At 41.0% G+C, this 20,021-nt stretch overlaps 2 protein-coding genes and 1 long non-coding RNA gene across 4 annotated transcripts in view; 2 read left to right on the forward strand and 1 right to left on the reverse strand.

The window, feature by feature from the left end:
* The first annotated feature begins 250 nt into the window (after window positions 1-250).
* On the forward strand, window positions 251-3,191 carry ccl19a.1 (chemokine (C-C motif) ligand 19a, tandem duplicate 1). The gene is made up of 4 exons (XM_044196670.1): window positions 251-436; window positions 2,006-2,129; window positions 2,250-2,364; window positions 2,771-3,191. Exons 1-4 carry the CDS (start codon window positions 346-348, stop codon window positions 2,801-2,803), a joined length of 363 nt encoding a protein of 120 aa, XP_044052605.1. The 5' UTR covers window positions 251-345; the 3' UTR covers window positions 2,804-3,191.
* A 923-nt stretch (window positions 3,192-4,114) lies between these two features.
* Window positions 4,115-7,155, forward strand: LOC122876106. The gene is made up of 2 exons (XR_006378015.1): window positions 4,115-5,269; window positions 5,378-7,155. It is a non-coding gene; the product is annotated as an uncharacterized LOC122876106 (long non-coding RNA).
* Window positions 6,992-20,021, reverse strand: part of rusc2 (RUN and SH3 domain containing 2) — a 46,245-nt gene continuing 33,215 nt past the window's right edge. The window contains exons 4-13 of one of the 2 annotated variants that reach the window (XM_044196022.1): window positions 18,725-19,399; window positions 17,338-17,535; window positions 16,877-17,047; window positions 15,005-15,081; window positions 14,052-14,226; window positions 13,381-13,486; window positions 12,263-12,309; window positions 11,058-12,132; window positions 10,637-10,807; window positions 6,992-9,836 (exon numbers count right to left, since the gene is read on the reverse strand). In XM_044196022.1, the coding sequence (XP_044051957.1) occupies window positions 9,629-9,836; window positions 10,637-10,807; window positions 11,058-12,132; window positions 12,263-12,309; window positions 13,381-13,486; window positions 14,052-14,226; window positions 15,005-15,081; window positions 16,877-17,047; window positions 17,338-17,535; window positions 18,725-19,399 (2,903 nt within the window). In that variant the 3' untranslated portion in view covers window positions 6,992-9,628. The remainder of the gene's footprint in view (window positions 9,837-10,636; window positions 10,808-11,057; window positions 12,133-12,262; window positions 12,310-13,380; window positions 13,487-14,051; window positions 14,227-15,004; window positions 15,082-16,876; window positions 17,048-17,337; window positions 17,536-18,724; window positions 19,400-20,021) is intronic. The other variant, XM_044196023.1, reaches the window with a different exon arrangement.

Genomic DNA, 20,021 nt, shown 5'->3' on the forward strand with positions numbered 1-20,021 from the left:
TGAGTCAAAGTGTGACAAACTGTTCCTGTTACCTTAGAAGAGATACGCACGACTGAGAAGTGCTGGGAACTGAAATAACCCCAGTGGGTAGGGGTCAAGACGTGTGTTTTGATGTGTTTGACCTTTCCCATTTACAGTGGACATGATGGAGTGACTACTGAGTGGACTGACTAAGGGGGGGGAGGAGGAAGATGAAAAGTGAAACAAAGTGGACAAAGTCTGCTCACAGTATATAAGAGCTGCCAGACCAGGCAGACGCAGTCACCTCACTTCCTTTGCCATTGTAGGTGCTGAAAGTGAGAACAGGCTCATCATCAGCTAATCAGCCTCCAGAAAGACAAAGAGATGCATTCACCAGCTCAGCGACCAGGCATGGCTCCGTGGGGTGATGCCAAACTCTTCTTCTGCATCCTCTTTATCATCTACTGCTGCACAGGTGAGTTTTTTTTCAGTCATCCTCCTCGGCTAATCATCAGACTCTAATAGTAGTGCTTTTATCTTCCATCTTTCGGAAGCAGAGAGTGAAATGAGTCATTGCCAAAACAATCTTTTTGAGCTGAAAAGGATAATAGGATGTAATTTATCGGAACAAATCCACTGGAACGGCTCCAAAAGGAAGCAGTGGTTTGCAAAAATTCTTCAATGGGGCTACGTTTGAGGTTTAAATACACGTCTGTCGTCCTTCACTTGACTTGTAAATTCAGATTTCTGAGATTGCATGCCTTGGTGCCTTTAAGTTGTTGTCAATGAACTGCTTCAATTAATCTATGCAACACTTTGAAAAGTAAAAGCAAAGTAAACACAGCGAGGCTGTGGTGAGAGAGTTTTCTTTGTGCAGGGTGTGCTGCTGGTAATTCCCTCTCCTCGGCTCGTTCTTTGTAGTAGGTGAAAGATAAAGGCTAACTGCTGGAAATCCCGGTCAAGTGACAAAAGTTAATGAGGCAACTTTTGTTATGTCAATAAATGACTCAGAATTGTATGCATGGGAGTGTTTAGTTGTGATGTGTGTGTGTATCCTGCACTTGTCACTAAGTGGGGATGTCACTACATTCTGAGTAATGATAAGTTGCCCTTGAGCAAGGTTCTTATCCGCCGATTTGCTCCATGAATTTCCTCCTGGGGATATCTCAATTATATTTTTTTGTACTTATGTCACCTGATATATCTTTTGAAGTTTTAGCCAGATGTCCGTGTTGTATTCCCGCTACAAAGCCTCACCGCTCAAACATTTGATGGGATTTTTACAGCCTGCCACATCTATCATTCACCCACAAACATACAGAACAGCATAATAAGCTCATAAACAAAAGAACTTGTGCATGTAAATAAAACTTGTTCTGTTGGTAATTTATTATGCACTTTAATTAGCTTTTCCTGTGTTTAATTTGATGTTTTTTAACAAAAATCCCATGAATGAATCACTGAACTGTATATAATTACAGTGATTGCACCATTTGAGTATGAAACTCTGTAGCCATAAAGGGTGGTTGTAAAAGTTTGTCATTTCCCTCTTTATGAAGATCAGCTGCAGTCAGCTTTGTATATTGCTTATTCCAATACTGACATGTCAAAACTTCTCAAACCATTATCCTCCTCTACACTGTGCTCCCATATGATCAGTATGTTCCAATCAGTCGTCATTTAGCAAAAATATGGTTGAAAAACGTCTTCCGTTGGAGCTTCGAAGCTTTGAGGAGGGCGACAGCGCCACACACAAGGCGTGCATTTGGTCACATTGTGGCGATGACTGTCTGGGACATCCCGAGCATATAGATGGACAGTGGAGAAGGGGATTACCCTGCAGTGGTGGTTTGAGAAATGTCTGGAGGCATTTTGATACTCACTTCCAGCTGTGAAAACGTGTCATTATTGAAACTGACATGAATTCAAGCTGTCGTAGTAGACTGTAGACATTTTGTCGCCTACAGTGGGTGATACTCAAAAGACAGATTTTGGGAGGAGTTTCTACTCATGCTGAACTGATCTGATCTTCTCTGTCTTACAGCGACATTGGCGCAGATACCCATGGACTGTTGCTTGACGGTCAAAAACAAAACAATTGAAAAGACTGTTCTTGCAGACTACCATCAACAGATCAAGGGGCAGGGCTGCTCTCTCAGTGCCATGATGTAAGTTGAGAGGTGGTGTGAAGTGGATGGTGTGTCTAATCAGTAGATGGGACTCAGGATGTACAAATTATATTTGCAAGTTATTCTCACCCTGACCTGGATGATTTGGTGTTCTTGCAGTTTGGTGACCAGGCGTGGCAGGAGACTCTGTGTGCCTGATAATGAACCATGGATCCAGGAGGTGGTGAAGCATGTGGATATCCTGAAGAAATACTGCAAGAATCACAGCTACAAGGTATCCTGTCTCTAGATATTATGCTGCACTTTTAAACGAGTTTGTTGTGTTAAACTCCGTGCTAAAATCTGGCTTTTTTTTTTAAAGCAGCAACAGATTTCGCTCAAAATTTCCACTTTAAAAACAGATTAGCAATGCATGTTAGTTTGGTTTTTGTTTCATCAGTGAAAAACATCATTTGAAGAAATTTTGAGAACATTTTGTTTTCTTGCTGAGTGTCACCACTTTCATGTCTGGGCGCTAAATTTGGAGCAGGGGGATAGAGTTCCCTGCGATGCAATGCTTCTCTTTTCTCCGTCTTACTCCCACTGATTCATGTGCTGTTATTTTGAAGAGCCCAAGGGACTTTCTTTTCTGGCCTTTCACTGTTATCGGCTTTCGTTTCTAAATATATGTGTGTCTACAGGGCAACCGCTGCTTCGGAGTGAAGCGTGCGTAAACTGAGAGCGACCTGTGACCTCTTCAGCAACAACAACAGAGTGGACCACTGCAAGTCAAAGAGGAGACGGGGTGGATCAAACCAATACATAAATAGATACAAATTATAGGGATAATCATAGTGATTCCTCTTATCATTAAAAACTATTTTACCATTGTATTTTTATAAAATTATGTTCGAGTCGCAATGAAAATATAAAAGTTTGAAGGATTTTATATTTTTTGTGGTATTTGAGTTTTAGAAGATCAGGATTGTGGAAGAAATATTAAAGTTTAAAATGTGAATAGTTGTAAGTGTAGCTAAACTCTGAACAACTGAACTACTCAGGCAGTTTGATTTCTTTGATTGTTGACCTTTTTCGAAATAAAGCCTTGTTTTTCCAAATCCCGATCATGTCTGTCAGTCTTTGTCGGTGACACTCTTCACTGTTGGAGTGAAAGTGAGTAAACGATCAATTGTTTTTCTTGTTGTTTTCTTTGAATCCCATCACTGCTGCAAAAAAAAAATCTTGGTTTCATTTTTAGGTTTGATTTGTTTAGGTTTACGCTGCAATCATAAAATTATGTTTATTGGACAATGTTTCAGTAATATGTCATGCTGCCATGGTCGAGATTTAACAACCACGAGTGGAAAACTTTTTCTGGTTTTTCTTGGTAAAAAATAATGAAGAAATGTCTAAATATAAGCCTCAGCCAACACACGTCCTTTCAATTGTTATGTTCAGCTTTCCAAACAGAAGGAACCACACATCAACATAATAGCCATGAATCTGTGTGAATTAAAGGTTGAGATTGTATCATGCATGTGGTTCACATTTGTGTACACGAGCCACAAAAGGACCTCAGATCAGTTTATTCAGAAGAGGACAATAATACAATAGAACTACATGAAAAACAACTGTTATCATGTTAGCACCGCTGTACCTAAGCAAAGCCTCAAGGAGTTGCTACCATGGCCTTGTTTTATCGGGGACCCCAAGGTGCATATTGCTCCCTTATCAAGAATCTTTGACAAACTCCCAATAAATGAATTTACGATGTTTCCTCACATTCAGCAATTGCGCCACCAATTAATGTGAACGCATTTGCAGACTTAGAGACAGACAAACAGTAGCAGGAGCTTGTGAGTGAAGCCCGTGCTTCCCTTAGTGTGCAACATTTTTTTTTTATAACTCAGCAGATCCAGTTTGTCTGAGTCTTTGTGGCTGTTGAAATGCTGCTGAGTCGATGTCTTTTGTAAGCTTAAACAACTCTCCTTTCATAGTAACTTAAAACCTTGACAAACTTAAATATGAGACGTTAATTGGGCATCTCTGTTGAGGTGGCTTTGTATACATAACATACAGAAAAGGAGATGAATGTGGAGAATGCACATTTGCAGTGTGCTAAATGTACAGTGAACTTTTGGAGAAAGTATCATCAGAAAGACAAGTGGGGGTTAAATTCCTCGCTCAAGTTAACAGTGTTTATTAAGGGAAAGATTTTGCTCAGGATTCAAACCTGTGACTTTCGGATGATGAGCAGAATGAGTTCCCGGACCTTCAGGTAACAAACGCCACAACGGACCTATTTATCCAGGAAATCTTTCATTTTTGTAAAGTTAAAAGGCTGAGTGTCACCCATTCACCTTTTAATCCTCCTGTAATCTATCTCGATAAATAAAGGATTAGATTTCACACTTTCTGTGTTTGGCAGAGCCACGTGTGAATGTCTAAAACCTTTGCTCAAATTTCAAGTGCACAAGAAGAATCCAAGGAAGAGGTTTGTTTTCAAATGAAAATTACCAGGAAATAAGTATAACAAAGGTGAGGGGGTTCAGATGAATGCAACAGCACAAAGGACTGTCTGTATATCACCTCTGATGTCAGAATGATGTAAGTGTGCAGCTCTGAATATATTCTAAAACATTGCCTTTGCACAATAACTTCCCCATGTTGCCAAATCGCTCAGCTTGCTCACAGCGAGCCAGGCCTCTCTGAACGATGGTGCAACCCACTTTAGGATTTCCATAGAAAATATGTCTTCACTATTCAGGAGAATCAAATGTGATGAATGCATTAAGGAAAATGAACTGTGACACAAAAACAATTTACAGACTAGTGAGTGAGATATAGCAGGTCTAGACGTGTTTCTGCAAGAAGGATTCACAGAAATGTTACCAATAATGTGTGGTCTCATCTATTCAAGCAGAATTTATTGTTTTCAAACAGCACATGTTCAACATTTGGACCAATTATGGGAGGTTTGCTGTTGTACTGTACTTTTTAAGATTTAAGATATTAATATAAAATAGATATTTAAAAAGTTTTAAATGTATTTGAATTGAAACAAATTGCAGTTAAAATAGATTTACAGGGCCTTATTGTGTTTTTACTTTCACAGGTCAAACTTTTGAAGTATAAAAGAACCCACAAATTGCATCTCCAACTTGTGCCTGAACATTTTCCGATACACTACATGGCTAAAAGTATGTGGACACTTAAACATTACACCTACATGTAAATGTTGGACATGTCTTTCCAAGTTCATGGACATTAATCTGCTGCTATAACTGCCTCCACTCTTCTGGTTTCAGGCTTTTGACAAGATATTGGAGCCTGGCAGCAGGGATTTGCTCTCATTCAGCCACAAGAGCATTACTGAGGCCCGACACTGATGTTGAGCGATAAAGTCTGGCTCACAGTCGGCATTCTGGTTCATCCCAAAGGCGTTGGATGGGATTGAGGTCAGGGCTCTGCGCAGGCCAGTAAAGTTCTTCCTGGGAAAACCCATTTCTTTATGGACTTGTCTTACGGACGCACTGTCATGTTGAAAATAGAAAAAGATCTTCCCCAAACTGTATATGGACAGGGGTCCATATGTTATTGGCCATATAGTGTATGTTGAAGGATTACATGCTGTGGTTGAGAAAGTTCTACATCTTGGGCCAATAAAATCCTTACACAACCAACTGGATTATCAAAAAAAAAATGCATTTCTATCAAGCTTAAAATGAGACTTACCTGAATTTACCTGGCTGCAGCCAAATGTTCAACACCTGAGACTTTAATTACCCATCTTTTGTCAATACACAGATGAAACCTCAAACTTGACTTCTTAAGCCCTGATTTCCCCTAAAATTTCCCTGTAAGTATGTTTTAAGTTACAAAGAACAAGTGTTCACACTATAATCAAGTATTATATAAGCAGAACTGTGTGTAACTGGTGTTCCTGCTGATTGAGGCAATGTGACGCTGACATTCAGTGAAATATTCAAGCCCAAAATGCCTAAATTTCCTAACAATCAAACAAACAATCGCAAATATTCTACATGTTTGTGCATCATTTCATATAACTTTGGTCAAAGGCGAGACTGCTTTGTATCTTTGGGAAGTTTGGAATCATGATTAGAGCTAAAATAATGTTCTGTGGGTTTAAACAATGCTTCAAACACACAATAATGATTATTAAGGAAGGGACGCAGACTGTCAAACACTATAGCTTGACTTGAAAGACAAAATATAAAGGAGAAAGAAAATATACTACTATTAACATTCTGTGCCTGCACTGTTGTAAGCTGATATTGTGCAAAAGAGCTTGAATATTGCAATTCAGTGAACTCACAGCCGACGTATCTTATCTTTTAAAACATCGGCACCATCTGGTGGCTGAAGTGCATCCTCCTCACCAGTGGACATATTCTAGGTAGTATGAGAAAATCAGTTTATCAGTACATGACGGTACATCGTGTTTTCTTCCATTTATCAACTTCTGGCCAGCTTGATCCTCTTGCTCTTTCATTGGTCAGGAGAACTGCTGTGTGGTATTTTGTTTATTGAGAAAGTAACTGAATGATGTACATTACATAAGAGCCAATCAGCAAACTTCAACAGGAACTGTCGCTAACAAAGTTGGAGTTGATTTCGTCAGGTCAGCCGATCAGTAGCGGCCTAGAAAAGTGGAAATCTGACCAATGAGAGGATTGTATTTAGACATATTTTGGCAAAAGTTAAAAAGTTTGGAATTAGTTTGAAACCTTTCTACGGACAGGTAGTCCACAGTCCTCATTTTCTTTGATGGAGCAAACTACAAACCTTTTACAATCACCTTTCATTTCTACACAGAGTGTCTCATAATCAAAAGGTTTTGGGTGGAGAACCACTTCAACGGTGAACTGTGTTAAGGACAAAAGACACAGGAGCCATTTAAGTTTGTGATCACATGAGCACTTTGTTATTTAACATCCATAGTAGTTTGATAATGTCATACGTATACGTCATATAGCCTGGACACAGAGAGAAGAGCAGTGTCACTGATGCTGAAGGTATTTACAGGCAGGAGGAGGCAGCCAGGGAGAGAGAAAGCAGATAAAACTGAAAAGAGAGAAAGAAAGAAGGAGCAAGACTTCTTTATTTCTCTCTTTAATGTCACTCATTTTAAAGCACAACATTACAGCTAATCAAATGCCAAATCAAAAGTGAATCTGTCTTTGTCTCTTACTCCTGAGCCCCCATGTCTCTCTGGCTTTATCACTACTATGTGTTTATTTCTGTCTGTCCCATGTGAACTCTGAACAGGATGTCAATGAACAGCAAACTGCCTGGAGGACCGAACACCACACCACTCATCCTACCTTCCACCATCACGGCCAACTGCCATTATGGTTGTCAGCACTGAAACTAAAGCTTATACCTGCTTCCTGTATTTAACATAAAATGCATTAACACATCAGTAATAACGTTCATATGTATAGGTCTATGGCAGAAATGAATCACTGAATGGATTTAAATATATTTACAGTTAAATGAAAATGAAGTATTAAATTGTTTTTCCTGAAATTAAATGACTGTACAAACTATACAATAAAGCAACAAAAAGATAATTAAAAATGCAAAATTATATCCTATGTTAGTTTTTCAAAAACTACACAAGCATTCATTGATTCAATAAATGTACATTGATTTTACCATTTTATAATGTGTAATATTCGGATTGGGCATCTGTATGCACTCAGCATCTATCCAGGCATACTGTATATAGCCGTAATTTTAGTTCTTCGTCAACTCATTTTGAACCTAAGGCCACATTTTACACCTGGGCATGACAGGTAGCACGTACATACTAACAGGAATGCCCACAAAGCCACCATCACGTAATGTGTTGGGGTTTCCCTTTAAGCATCAAAAAATATCCTCTAACCTCTATATCATCTCTATTTTCTTTGAAGTCAAAAAGAATCTCTGTAGACATGAATCTAGGGAAAATGTCAAGTTGGACACTTCATAGCATATACAAAATATAATGACAGGACAAATATTAGGTCACTAGCCTTAAAGTGTCCAACAGGGCAATTCTCCCTTTTTTCCTCAAGCGCTTTAAGGCATACATTACATCATTTACCCCTCTCTAAATGCAACACACATAACTAATTTGCAATCATTTTGTCAGATAAGAGTTTCCAGGCTGAATCGACCCCGACACATTCAAAAAGGCCTCCGCAGCTATGCTTTGCTTTCATTGGACATCCTTTCCTGTTTTCTGCAACCGTCCATTTAGATGCTTCCCTCAGCTATTTGAACTGGTCAATAAATAAATAGAACTCACCACGTGTGTAAGTCATATATGCATTTACAGTATGTACCAATAGATCAAAATGCACACATACAGCTCAGACTGTAGCCACTTGCTTGAGTGTGTCCTCCGCAAAAGCCGTGAAGTGCCCATTAATGAGAGATTAAGGGGGGACCGAGGTGCAGGATACGGCAGGAACACGTGAAACAGGATTATAGGGAAAACGATTTTTGCGGGGCTACATGCACTTAAACAACCACCATGATTCACCCCAGCTGTGGTGGGTCTTGTGAGGGAAAGGAGGGGAAAAAAGGCAATTTGCTTGTCAGTCCATCCATCCCTTCGTTTCCATATTAACAGGCTTTGATGAGGAGTGATCCAATAAGACAGATGGGGAATGGAAACATTCCCTTTGCCTTCTTTTCACTTGGGTTAAACAGCCATCTAAACAAACTCCTGTGTAGCTTTCTACTCTTCTAATAATAATAATAATAATAACAATAATAATTAATTAATTATTATTATTATTATAATAATACGCTGACTCACATGTCTGCAACTGGAGAAGACGTGGATCAAAAAGTTGACAATTTTTGCTTTTACATCAACCACCTTAAATCTTACCAAAAAAGAAAGGATTCACTGGTTTCTATTTCTATATATAATTAAAACGATCAATCGGCATCAAGTAAGCAACAGGACATCAAACCGACCCGGCGTTAGACTGAGGGCAATAACTGAGCACTGTGTTCAAAGTGTGGCACAGCTAGGTGAACGTACTGACAGTACAGCAAAGTGCAGCTAGGCATGGTATATATCATATTGTGAAGTTTTCCATCTGTGAGTAGCCCCTCCTTGTTTTGTGGAAAGTAGAGATGGATGATATACTGTATAGACTGGACTGTCACATAATTAAGCTAGTAGCACAGCTGCACGCAGACAAAGAAGCGTGTGTTGGGGTGTCTTTGGGTTTGTTTCTTGTCTGGTCTCTTGGTTTTTGGATGTATGCATGCATACTTGTCTGGATGTACCCATGAGGTGGATGTGAGTTTGTGTTGGAGCCTGCATGCTGCCCTTGCATGTGTCTGTACATCGTCTTCATAATCTTCGTATTTTCTACAATGTTTTTTTCGGGTATCATCCCCAGTGTACAGTTATCTCAAACAGCAGCCATAAACAGGTTTTCTGTTTTCAGTAGGTATGTGGCAGGGATACCCTCTGTCTCCAAAGCGGTTTGCCTTCATCGTGCATTAATTCTTCCTGCGGCAGTTTTGGCTCAGCACCGCCCGAGTCTAGTGGCATCCTGGCTGTTCTCCATGCTTTTGAGGGTAACATAGACGATGGGAACCAAGCCCTGCGTGGAGCCCAGGGAGCAGAGCAGCCAGTCTGGATCAGCCTTGCTCAGGACCCGCAGGATATCGCCCTTGTTGAAACTCAGCTGGCCAGGCTCGGTGGCTATGTGGTGGCACAATGCTCGTACTTCACTGAGGAATGACAGATGACATGGAGAAAAGGTGAGTAGAGCTGAATTCATCAATTAGTAAATGGACAGAAGCAGCTTCTCAGTTCTAAGAGTTTGCTGCTTGTCTTTGTCTTATGTGATAGTAGTCTGAATATAAAGTATTTCTGATTCTGATACCTTTGGGTTTTGGACAAAACAAGCAATCTGGAGACATCACCTTGGGCTTGAGGAAATTGCGGTGGGTATTTTTCAAAATTTTCTGACATTTTGAAGACCAAATGATTCATCCGTTAAATCAAAGAAAAATCTATTTAAATCAAAAGTAACATCAGACAAATTTTACACTATCCCTTTCATACTAAATTCAACACGCCATTCTGATCATATATTTTTTTTATAATTGTCCTTTAAATTAGAAAGTGTGCTACGCAGTTCCTCACTACAACTGTTCCATAAATTCACCCTGTTAACCGAAATATGATGATTTTTCATCATTTTTTATCAGTTCTGACCATTTGTTTCTTAAACATGAATATTTCTCTCAAATCATATTGACTCATTGAAAAAAAAAACAACCTTTGGATACTTTCAGGTAGTAATTTGTGTTTGACCTTATACATGATTTGTGCTTACAATCTACCAAGTCTCTGAATTTTAGAGCCTGTTATTTATTAAATGTCAGGTGGGTTAGTTGGTTCTTGAAAAGTAGTTTGTTTACAAGTCTTACAGCTCTCTTTTGAAGTATAAACATAGGAATGAATTAGGGTAGAGTATAATCCTACTAAGTTTTCTGACAGGACACAATGTGTAGTATTTGCTTACCACGGAGACTGTTTCTTGGCTTCAGTTGGTTGGGTTGACCTTAGTGGAGGTGTGGTTTGGGTGTGAGTGGGTGTGGCTGGAGGCTCTGCCTTCTTCCCACTCCCTGCTCCAATAGTCTGAGCTACAAGGTCAAGAACAGATCTATCCAGAGAAAGCCAACCTGAGGGTGGCCTTAGAAAGAAAAACAGTGTGGAAAAATTAAATTTATTGTACTGATAGCGTGAATTTTGGTAAAAAGGTAGACATTTTTTTAACGTTAAAGATATCAGCAGTAGAGTTGTCTGCATTTTTTAGGATTTCTGGAAAGAGACATTTCTGTTGAGTTTTTCAACTGCATTTTTTTGGCGCTTTGGTCTTTTGATGGGAGTTGTTGACAGTAAGAAAAATATCAAATATCATCAGACTTATCTTTTTGACTTACCTGGTTGTTTGAGCTTTTGCCCTGTTCTGTTCAGCCCCCTCCACCCTCGAAGGAGAACCAACACTAGATCCAAAGAGCCTGCCCCAGCGCAGACTCTGTCCCTGAGAGGGGCTTTCCTCTTGGGCTGCAGCTTGGGCTCCAGTCCCTATAACCTTCAGAGGTTTGGTCTCCTTCTCCTGGTTGACAACAGACTCTGGCGGGCTGCCCATCCACGAAGGCCTTCCCCTGGATCCAGCTGACTCTCCACTAGAGCTACTGCTGCTTTTCCTGCTTCTATGCCCCTCCCCTTCTTGGCTTGACTCTGCCCCCTCCACCACTCCCTCTCTGGTGGGGGGTAGCTGGCCATGTCGTCTCTCTGACGACCTCTTCCTCTTCTCAGTCTTTACAAACTTTGACCTCTCAGTGGATTGGTCGATATATACCTGGGAGGACTGCATAAGCTGGTACCACCAGCCTGCCTGTCTATCTTGCCGCTGACGCCCCTCGTCTGCCATATCCTTTTCCTTCCTCCTGTCCTTCTCCTGTCCATCGTCACCTTCTCCTTGGCTCTCTTGTCCTACGCCTTTCACTCTCTGCCCCCCCATGCTCCTCTCCTTCCAGAGATTGGCAAACCCTACTTCCATCATTATCGGTCTGCTAACAGGCCCGGCTGTCATGCTCTCAGTTGTTGCCCCCTCTTTCCTCAACCTTGAATTCACTCCTGCTCCCTCTCTCCTCGACCCGACCCCTTGCATCCTCGGCCATGTTCCCTCTCGTCTCAGCACCGCCCTCTCTCTCTTCACCTCTGCACTTGAGTCTCTGACCATTTCGCTTACAGTGGTGCTCCATCCTCTCATGAGCTGGAAGGTGGACCGAGTTGATTGGTCGACACTCTGGCCTGCAGAGCACAGCTGCTCCTTGCGGCGGAGATGCTCCTGGCCCTTTTGGAGGAGATGTGGTTCAAACAGTAGGTCCAGGTCAAAGGGGAGGAGCGACAGTGGCTGCAGCAGGAGGAGGAGCTCCTCAAAGAGTGGCTGACATGCCCCCTGCGACAGGGGAAGGAAACCCCACGGGTTGTAGTGTGCTGCTATAATATCTGAGGAAAGTAAAACAAAACAGGAAGAATATTCAGAAGAAGAAAGACTTCATACACATATGGACATCAAATAACTCTCTGGGTTTTTGAAGATGGATAAATGACGCATGAGTTACCAACTGAGTCTTACCTTCATGTGTGTAGAGGTGATTGAACCAGAATTCCAAAGATTTTAAGCTGAAAAATGAGGAGAATCAAATTTTAAAATCTCATCAGCAGGAGAATTTTAGGCATTAGTCCACTCAACAACTGAGGCTGTCATTCAGCACTGACATGGTTTAAAATTGTATTTGATCTCGTAGAATAACATCTACTCAAACCATAATAAGCTAACATGACTAAATCTAAATAGATGCCTTTTAAGCACACAAAACGAGTCAGCCAAAAAATTAGAAGGGGTGTGAGGCTCCAGACAGAAAGTGATCAAAGCCTGCTATCTGTAAGAATGTGTGTATGTACTTATAAGACACGTTGTGGGGAATAACCCCAGTTATATGGGAATAAAAAGCTGGTCCCCACATGGTCAACCACATATTTTAAGGTTATAGTATGTAACAAAGCATTTAGCTTAACTTGAGACCTTAGCAAACACTTGCAGGTTTTATTTTTCAATTTGCAGGCCTATGAAGCGTCATTGTAAGAATCTGACTTTGCAAATCTTAATTATTTTAAACCTGCAATAACAGGCAGTAACAACAAGTTGTGAGCACAACACTGACATATCATCATCTTCTAAGTTGATATGGTGAACTTTTTAGCAAACAGTTGCCTATTTACACATCCAGCAGTTACAGAGCAACATTATCATTCATTTGGAGTCGTGTTTGTGTCACCTGATAAATCTAAGTCCAACATTCACTCTCTTGTATCTCTATTTTTGGTCTCTACCACCTCCTAAGGAAAATATTGGGCACTTTAGCTGCTAAATGCTGTTTGGTGCCGAGTGCTGTGCGTCCAAAAACGACGCTATGACAGCGGTGAGACTGAACCAAAACAGTAAAGGTGTGGGCCGGACAGCTACAATGAGCTGAAACTCACTATAAAGCTCTGTAAAGCCAGGTGGAGCTGCACATTCATCTGATAATTCTCTTTAGGTTCATCACTATGAGTGACACCTTTCTCACCGTTTTCACATAGTCATTTAATACACTGATTATAGCTGCTTTTAAAAGGTCCTGACCCCCATCGTTCTAAAGAATATACGGATGACAATGACAGTAAAAACCAGGATAAAGAAAAATGACTCACTTGAGCAGGCCAAAGATGAAGGCGTTGAGTCTCATGCTGTGGCTTGTGAGCTCAGAGTACTGGCTCACCTTTGAGAACAGGCTGTGGAGAACACGTGTGGACGGGCCTGATCGAGACAAAGATACAAATATGTTACCCATAAGCACCTACTTGTTCTCTAACCCATTACCTCATATGGTTGCTATCATTGTACATATGATCTTACCAGAAATCAGTCTGCAAAAACTTTGATTTGAACAGTTTTCCTCTAATATGATGCATCTCCAGTTTTTGAAAACATGTCAGCAACAACATCAGCTTTTTGATATGATGAAACTGCAGCCATTTGGAAATGCCCGTCAGTGTGATGTCACCACTGGAAAAAGTTATAATATTGAGTATCTAACTTTTCTAAGTCACGGTCTGAATCAGGTTTGTAGACTGAATATGGTCTTTAGATAAAAAGTATGTCAAGTGGGTTTGTGGCCAGCAATTCTGTGACTCAATCAGTGTAGTTAGTCATGGGTGATACAATTATGATGTTAAGGGATCAGTTTCAGTAAAAGTTGGTGTGGAGCTCAGTCACGAAACTGAACAACGTTTGGTCAAAACAAAAATGTTACTGTGCTTCGACATACAGTAATCATGATGATTTGTCACAAAAATATGAAAATATACACCACTTCTCTCACCCAGCTGTGTGGAGGCCTCCACCAGGCTCCAGGGCTGACAACGCCGCTGTCCGATGATCAGGTCCAGTACGTAGGCCTTCAGACCGTCCTGCAGCACCTCATGCAGGGCCGGGCACAGGTACTTCAGAATGAGGTGACCCACGTTGGGACTCACCCAGCTGTTGCCCAGTTTAGCCTGGCAGGGTTACAGAGAAACATTAGGGGGATAAAGGCAATGAAAGTGAAACAAATCAGGGAATTGGGAGGCAAGACGTGGGATCAGAAGAATGACGCAAAACAGAAAGTAAATATATTATCTGTTTGCTCAAGCTTTCAATAAATGAATGACTGAAGGCTGCCTTTCCCTACTCTTTTGTTCACTGGATTAGACTGTTCTCTAGCCTAGTTTATTATTCATCTATATTTTATCAGCTCTCTGTAAATACACACATTATGTGCCAGAAATTCAGCTTCCTGATTGAAGCCACAGAAGAAAGCAAAAGTCACAAGGGACCTATTACATTTCTGAAAATGTTTGTGGTGGTGGTTCCATGGCTTATGTGTTGTATAATTAATCAAATAATGTTGAAGACAAATTCCTCAAACGAGATTAAGGACATATGAGCCCTAAACTTGGTGTGACTGGCACTAAGCTTGAGTGCACTACACATCTGGGACTGAATGACACCAACTTAATGGTCGCTGCATTGAACTGAACCAAGACAAAGTGTGATGCAAGAAAACAGATGGCGCCATCTGAGTGTGAAACTAATGTAATTTACCAACTGAAAGGTTTTATGTTCTTTTATACTTTACTACACTGCAGTGGTATTAGTAAGTTGTTGTTCAAAGGGTAGTATAGATTCAAAAGTTTGCTGGGTGAGCTTTAATCGGCCGGTAGAATCAGCCCTCCTTTTATCCTCAGAAGAATGGTGTATTAGTAGTCATCAATCTGATCCACCAAAAAGTGCTACCTTTACATCTGGGTCTCGACTGGTGCCGAAGTGTGCCACAATCAGATCCACTGCTGTGTTCACGGCTTTCACCAAACCTGACAGAGTTAAGGGAGGAAAGAATAATCAAAGAGTTTGTCAATTATCCTTTTCGACTACAAGTAACAGTGTGTGTGCTATGAATGCCACTTGATGCAAGTGTCTTTCTTTCTTTGTAATATTCTACTAAATCCATGATTTGGTTTCCTGTTTTACCCTCTTGCAGGTAGGTGAAAGGCATTAAGATCCAAATTTAGTACACATTTTGCTGTGTCCTTCACTGTCTTTGTGCTTGCAATAAATTCATTGTTTGATTTACTAAGGCAGCAAGTAGTTGTGCAATGAACAGCTGGGACTGCCTTCTAGGGATTTGTCTGCCATCAGCCTGTTCAGAAAACAAGACAAAATGTACTGATGTCGAAATCTCAATGAAGTAACAAAACATTTACAGATTACAAAACATTTACAAAGTAGATGTCGGCCTATACAGAGAGGTCCTGGACAATCCAGTTGAAGAATGATCTCCCTGCTCATTATACAACACCCTGCCGCCTCAAGAGGCCTTGAATTACTCTCCTCACTGTCAAGTAGCCTTTCTGCACTGAGAGGCACTTGATTTAAGCACCTTTCAACAACATCATTTCACTCCCTGTTCTCCTTGACAACAACACCGCATTGTCAGGAAAAGTGATTCTCTTAAAGGTAACGTCAGATAGTTATTTGATTCTGTGGGTACTGTGCAGAGCAGTAGTATGCTTTTGTGGCTCACAGTACAAACCAGTGTATTCCTCTATTGATATCTTGTCATGATTTATATTTCTTGTCATATATTTATTTATGACCCCCAAAAGAGATGCAGAGAGATGGAGACAGGAACAGAGACAGACAGGTCTTTTCGACCAAATTGCCCCCAGAAGTCTGGAACTAAATCATGACAACAACTCCCTTTAATGGATTTGTTTGTTTGAGATGCAACTTTTGCAGAGGACAGGACAGCAACTCCAAGTCCTTGTGGTCTTGTTTATAATTTACTGTTGGACGACTGTGTGATGCTTGAATGGAAAGGTCCAAATGAGACATTCAGAGGTGGAAAGAGACTGAAAACATCAGAAAGGCTACACAGTCTGCTGAGTGTTTTCTGGTCATTTTAATTATAACTTAGTATGTAGCCGCATTGGAACAATCTCTCTTTATAACCTGTGATCCAAAATTCCATACATGACTCTATCTCCATAACAATTGAGCAAAAACTGAACTGAAATCCTCAGAAACACCAAATAAGGTGATGTAGATTTTTTTTTAAAGTAAATCTCTATTTATCTTGCTGTTTTTGACTACTACGGATGTCAGCTACATGACGTTTAAATATCAATAACATTACAAAAATTCCCATAAAAAGTCCTGATATTGATACTATCTACAACCAGTTCTTCCTTACAGTCTGAATGAATGCTGCATTTATGTTGCACCAATCTAGAGGCTTGTGTTTGACCAGTCAGTGAAGTCCAGTACTGTAAAAACCCATCCAAGCCATGAGAAAGTAGTTTTTAGAAGTTTTTTTGGCGCAGGAACTAAACTTGAAACCAGTTTTCTGCACTTGTATATAGTATATATTAAAGTTATTAATTTCCTGAGTTCCTAAACAGATTCAGATTCTTAATACTGCATCAGTACTCACAGCCAGCAGTGAATGAATGCAATGAGCTCCAAGAAAATCAGCTCACAGTTAGACATTTAGTCATTTAGCATTTAACATTTAACAAGTGAATATTTAAAGACTTCCCACTGTCACTGTATATCATATGCGCGTGCACACACACACACACACACACACAGGTACAAACAGAGCCTCACCTCTCTTCTGTGTCAGGTCCACAGAGATGTGGGACTGTGAGGAAGAGCAGATGGAGGAGGAAGTTGAAGCGTCGGGGGAGAGGCAAAACTCCTCCGGGGGCTTCTCGGTCAGGGAGAAGTAGTCTGGCAGGAAGTCGCTGTAGCTGTGCTGCAGCTTAGCTGATTGGCCCACTGATGACACACACACACACACACACAGATGATCAGTCACACATTCTATATAAACACACACCACCACTTTTAAAAGCATGAGAAGCCTTTAGGGATCCTTAAGAATGCAACTGTAGGTGACACTTAGAGGTTCATAAAGGTATTCCTCAAACATATTTGTTCTCAGAAGAACCCTGCAGCAATATTTTTTCAGTGACATTACCCTCAGATAATGCATTCTTTGGATCTTGAACTCCTTAAAACAATTAATCCTGCGTTTGTTCCAACACTGTCAGTAAAATTATGAGCACCATTTAACCGTCCAAGAGTGTGGCCAGATAGGGCTGAAGGGAAATCGAACACGTTCCGTCTGGCAGGTCGTGGTCCCCCGCCCCTTCGGGGCTCCAGGTTACCCGAGTGGGGGCCTGATCCTGAGACCCTCTCCACTCCCAGAGGGTTTTGACGACGGTACTCCCTCCATTTGAGAGCCTGGGGAGAGAGGTGGTGTGCTGTTGTGGAGGGGAGGTGTTAGGGTTATGATCAAGGGTTTTGTGGTTGGTTTAGGGTTAAAGGATGGATTATTGAGTAGATGAATAAAATAAGTATAAGGGAGAAAAGCAGGTGGAAAAGGTGAAGGGAGGACAGGAGAAGATTTAAGTCCATGCATGAAGGGAGAGAAGAAGGAGAAAGACAAAAAGACAACAGTAAGAATGCACAAGAGCTTAGCTTCTTTTAAAGAGTACATCAACACTGAACTACACAGAACTTAATAACTTTCACAGAAGTAAAACCCAAGGCTAACACTAACACTGTGAAGATTACATTTTACATTCTTTGGCCAAGGCCAGTGTAGATGAGTGAATAGGTATAAAAGGTGACTCAGTTCAGGATCAAACAGGGAAGAAATTTGCTGCTCTGCTCTCTGTGGGCTGAAACTTTCCATCCTGTGCACCACAAAAAGTGTTATCAAAGGAGATGTTTTTAATTAATTGTCCAAGTATGACAGTTTACTAACCTTAGACTAGTAGTTGCAAATGACTAAATAATATTTTAGTACCTTTTAATGTAAACCTGTTGACTGACCGTATCATCAAGAGACTAATAGTTGCAAGAAATGCTATGCAAAGTGCAGTGATAAAGAAGAACAAAACAGGAAAGATGAACATAGTTGAAAGAAAAAGTAGAATCTGATGTAGACCCAAGCGAACCCAGCAGCAAACGTATCTTGGAACTTGTGAGGTCATATGCTTGATGTTCAAGTGGTTAAAGTGCTGAAAACACTGGTGGTACGTGACTGACAACAAAAATGGACAATGGGTTTGTCCCCTTTTTAAAAATAATATAATCAACGACATAAATTTCTAATTTTTTGTAATTTCCACCCAAAATGAGCCCTAAATCAGACAGACGTTTGTGTTATTGCTGTGTGATCCCTGCCATTATTCAACTTCAAAGCAGTTTTGAACCCTGATGAAGATCTACAATTATGTTGAAACTTGTTGTATTTTTTAATTATCCTACAATCAAGCCATGTAACACAGGCTTTTCTTCACTGTATTGTTGCTGCTTGTTTTATAAAAGTGCCTGAAGTTTGCTTTTGTTTCAACCTTTATTTTCTTCAGCAGCACAAGCATTTTCTCCTGAGAAAATCCTATGAATAATTCTTTAAGGACACACTAAACTTCTTTTGGAACCTACCATTGTGTGTCCTGGCTCCAGGTCCTTTGCTTCCCTCCATGTGATTTCCAGAGTCCAGACAGCCCAGCGGGCTCAGTGTGTCACTGTGGAGTGCTGGTAAACTGGCAAGAGCTCCACGATGGAAACAGTGTCCCTGCACCGCCGGCAGCATTGGCGGCACCGTTCCTCTCTTCACCCCCAGGGATGGAGGTGGAGGGGTAGACGGTAATGGCACTGAACCCCCTCCCTGCTTTCCTTTCGGTGGGGTGTGCAGGGGGCCATGGCCTGCTGAAAGCGGGCAGGAGAGGCTGTGTGGGCTTGGGGTGCAGGTGGAGCAGGTCCCAGAGCTGGCCGCCCCCTGGAGCCGAACCGGGGAGTAGCTCCCAAGTGGCGAAGGACGAACTGAGCCAGGAGGAGGGGCTGCTGCAGCCAGAGTCCCCTGGTACCTGTGCACATTTTCAGCTGCATCTTCACTGTCCTCCCCCACCGGACCTCCAGAGTCAGAACCAGAGCCGGAGCGGGCCTGCATCCCAGAGACGTAGCCTGTGAGCAGGGGCAGCAGAGGCTTGGGCTGTGGGGGTTTGGAGGCGAACTGGTGGTGGAAGGTGAAGGGCTGAATGGGGAGGGTGGTGGGCCGCTGGTCCTTTCTATAGCGGACCACCGCCGGGTGGCTGTCTGAGGAACTCGAGAGACCACCTGGATGAGCACAAGGACGACAGCGAGGATGGAGAAAAGATGGAGGAGTCACAGGTAAAGGGGGAAAAAGAGAACTGGTTAGTTTTAATATGGTACAGTAGCATTTTAAAAAAATCCCTTTGCTCTGACATCAACAGAAGAAATATATACAGAGGCATGTAATAGAGGCAATCAAGGCTGCCACTAATGATTGTCATTATCATAATATAATATTAGAAATACCTCACAGTATAACACAATACCATTCAACAGCACCACAAACTACAGCCGCAAAAATTAAAGTAGACCTTTGTGGGTACCTTTATTTATGAGTACCTAATAAACTGGCACCTGAGTTTAGTTGTTATATTTAATGTAATGTAACAGTAGAGGATTGTAAATAATGTATTATTTCAGTTGAGGCTTCAATTTAGGAGTACAACTAATACATATTTTCATTTTCGATTAAACTGCTGAGCTTTTTTTGATTAACCAATTAATAAATTAGTGTATATAATGTCAGGAAAGTCAAAAATGCCCATCACAATTAACAAGTTCACACCTTCAAATTGCTTACTTCCAACAGTCAAAAACCAAAAGATATCCAATTTAAAATGATATAAAACAGAACTAAGCTGGATAT

This window comes from Siniperca chuatsi, linkage group LG5 (genome assembly GCF_020085105.1).
Source record: "Siniperca chuatsi isolate FFG_IHB_CAS linkage group LG5, ASM2008510v1, whole genome shotgun sequence".
Lineage (NCBI taxonomy): Eukaryota > Metazoa > Chordata > Actinopteri > Centrarchiformes > Sinipercidae > Siniperca > Siniperca chuatsi.

Bases quoted from the DNA above. Each gene is read 5' to 3' on its own strand.
- ccl19a.1 (XM_044196670.1), top strand. From the start codon at position 346: ATGCATTCACCAGCTCAGCGACCAGGCATGGCTCCGTGGGGTGATGCC. The intron at 2,130-2,249 runs GTAAGTTGAGAG...GTGTTCTTGCAG, and splicing joins TGCTCTCTCAGTGCCATGAT to TTTGGTGACCAGGCGTGGCA. The intron at 2,365-2,770 runs GTATCCTGTCTC...GTGTGTCTACAG, and splicing joins GCAAGAATCACAGCTACAAG to GGCAACCGCTGCTTCGGAGT.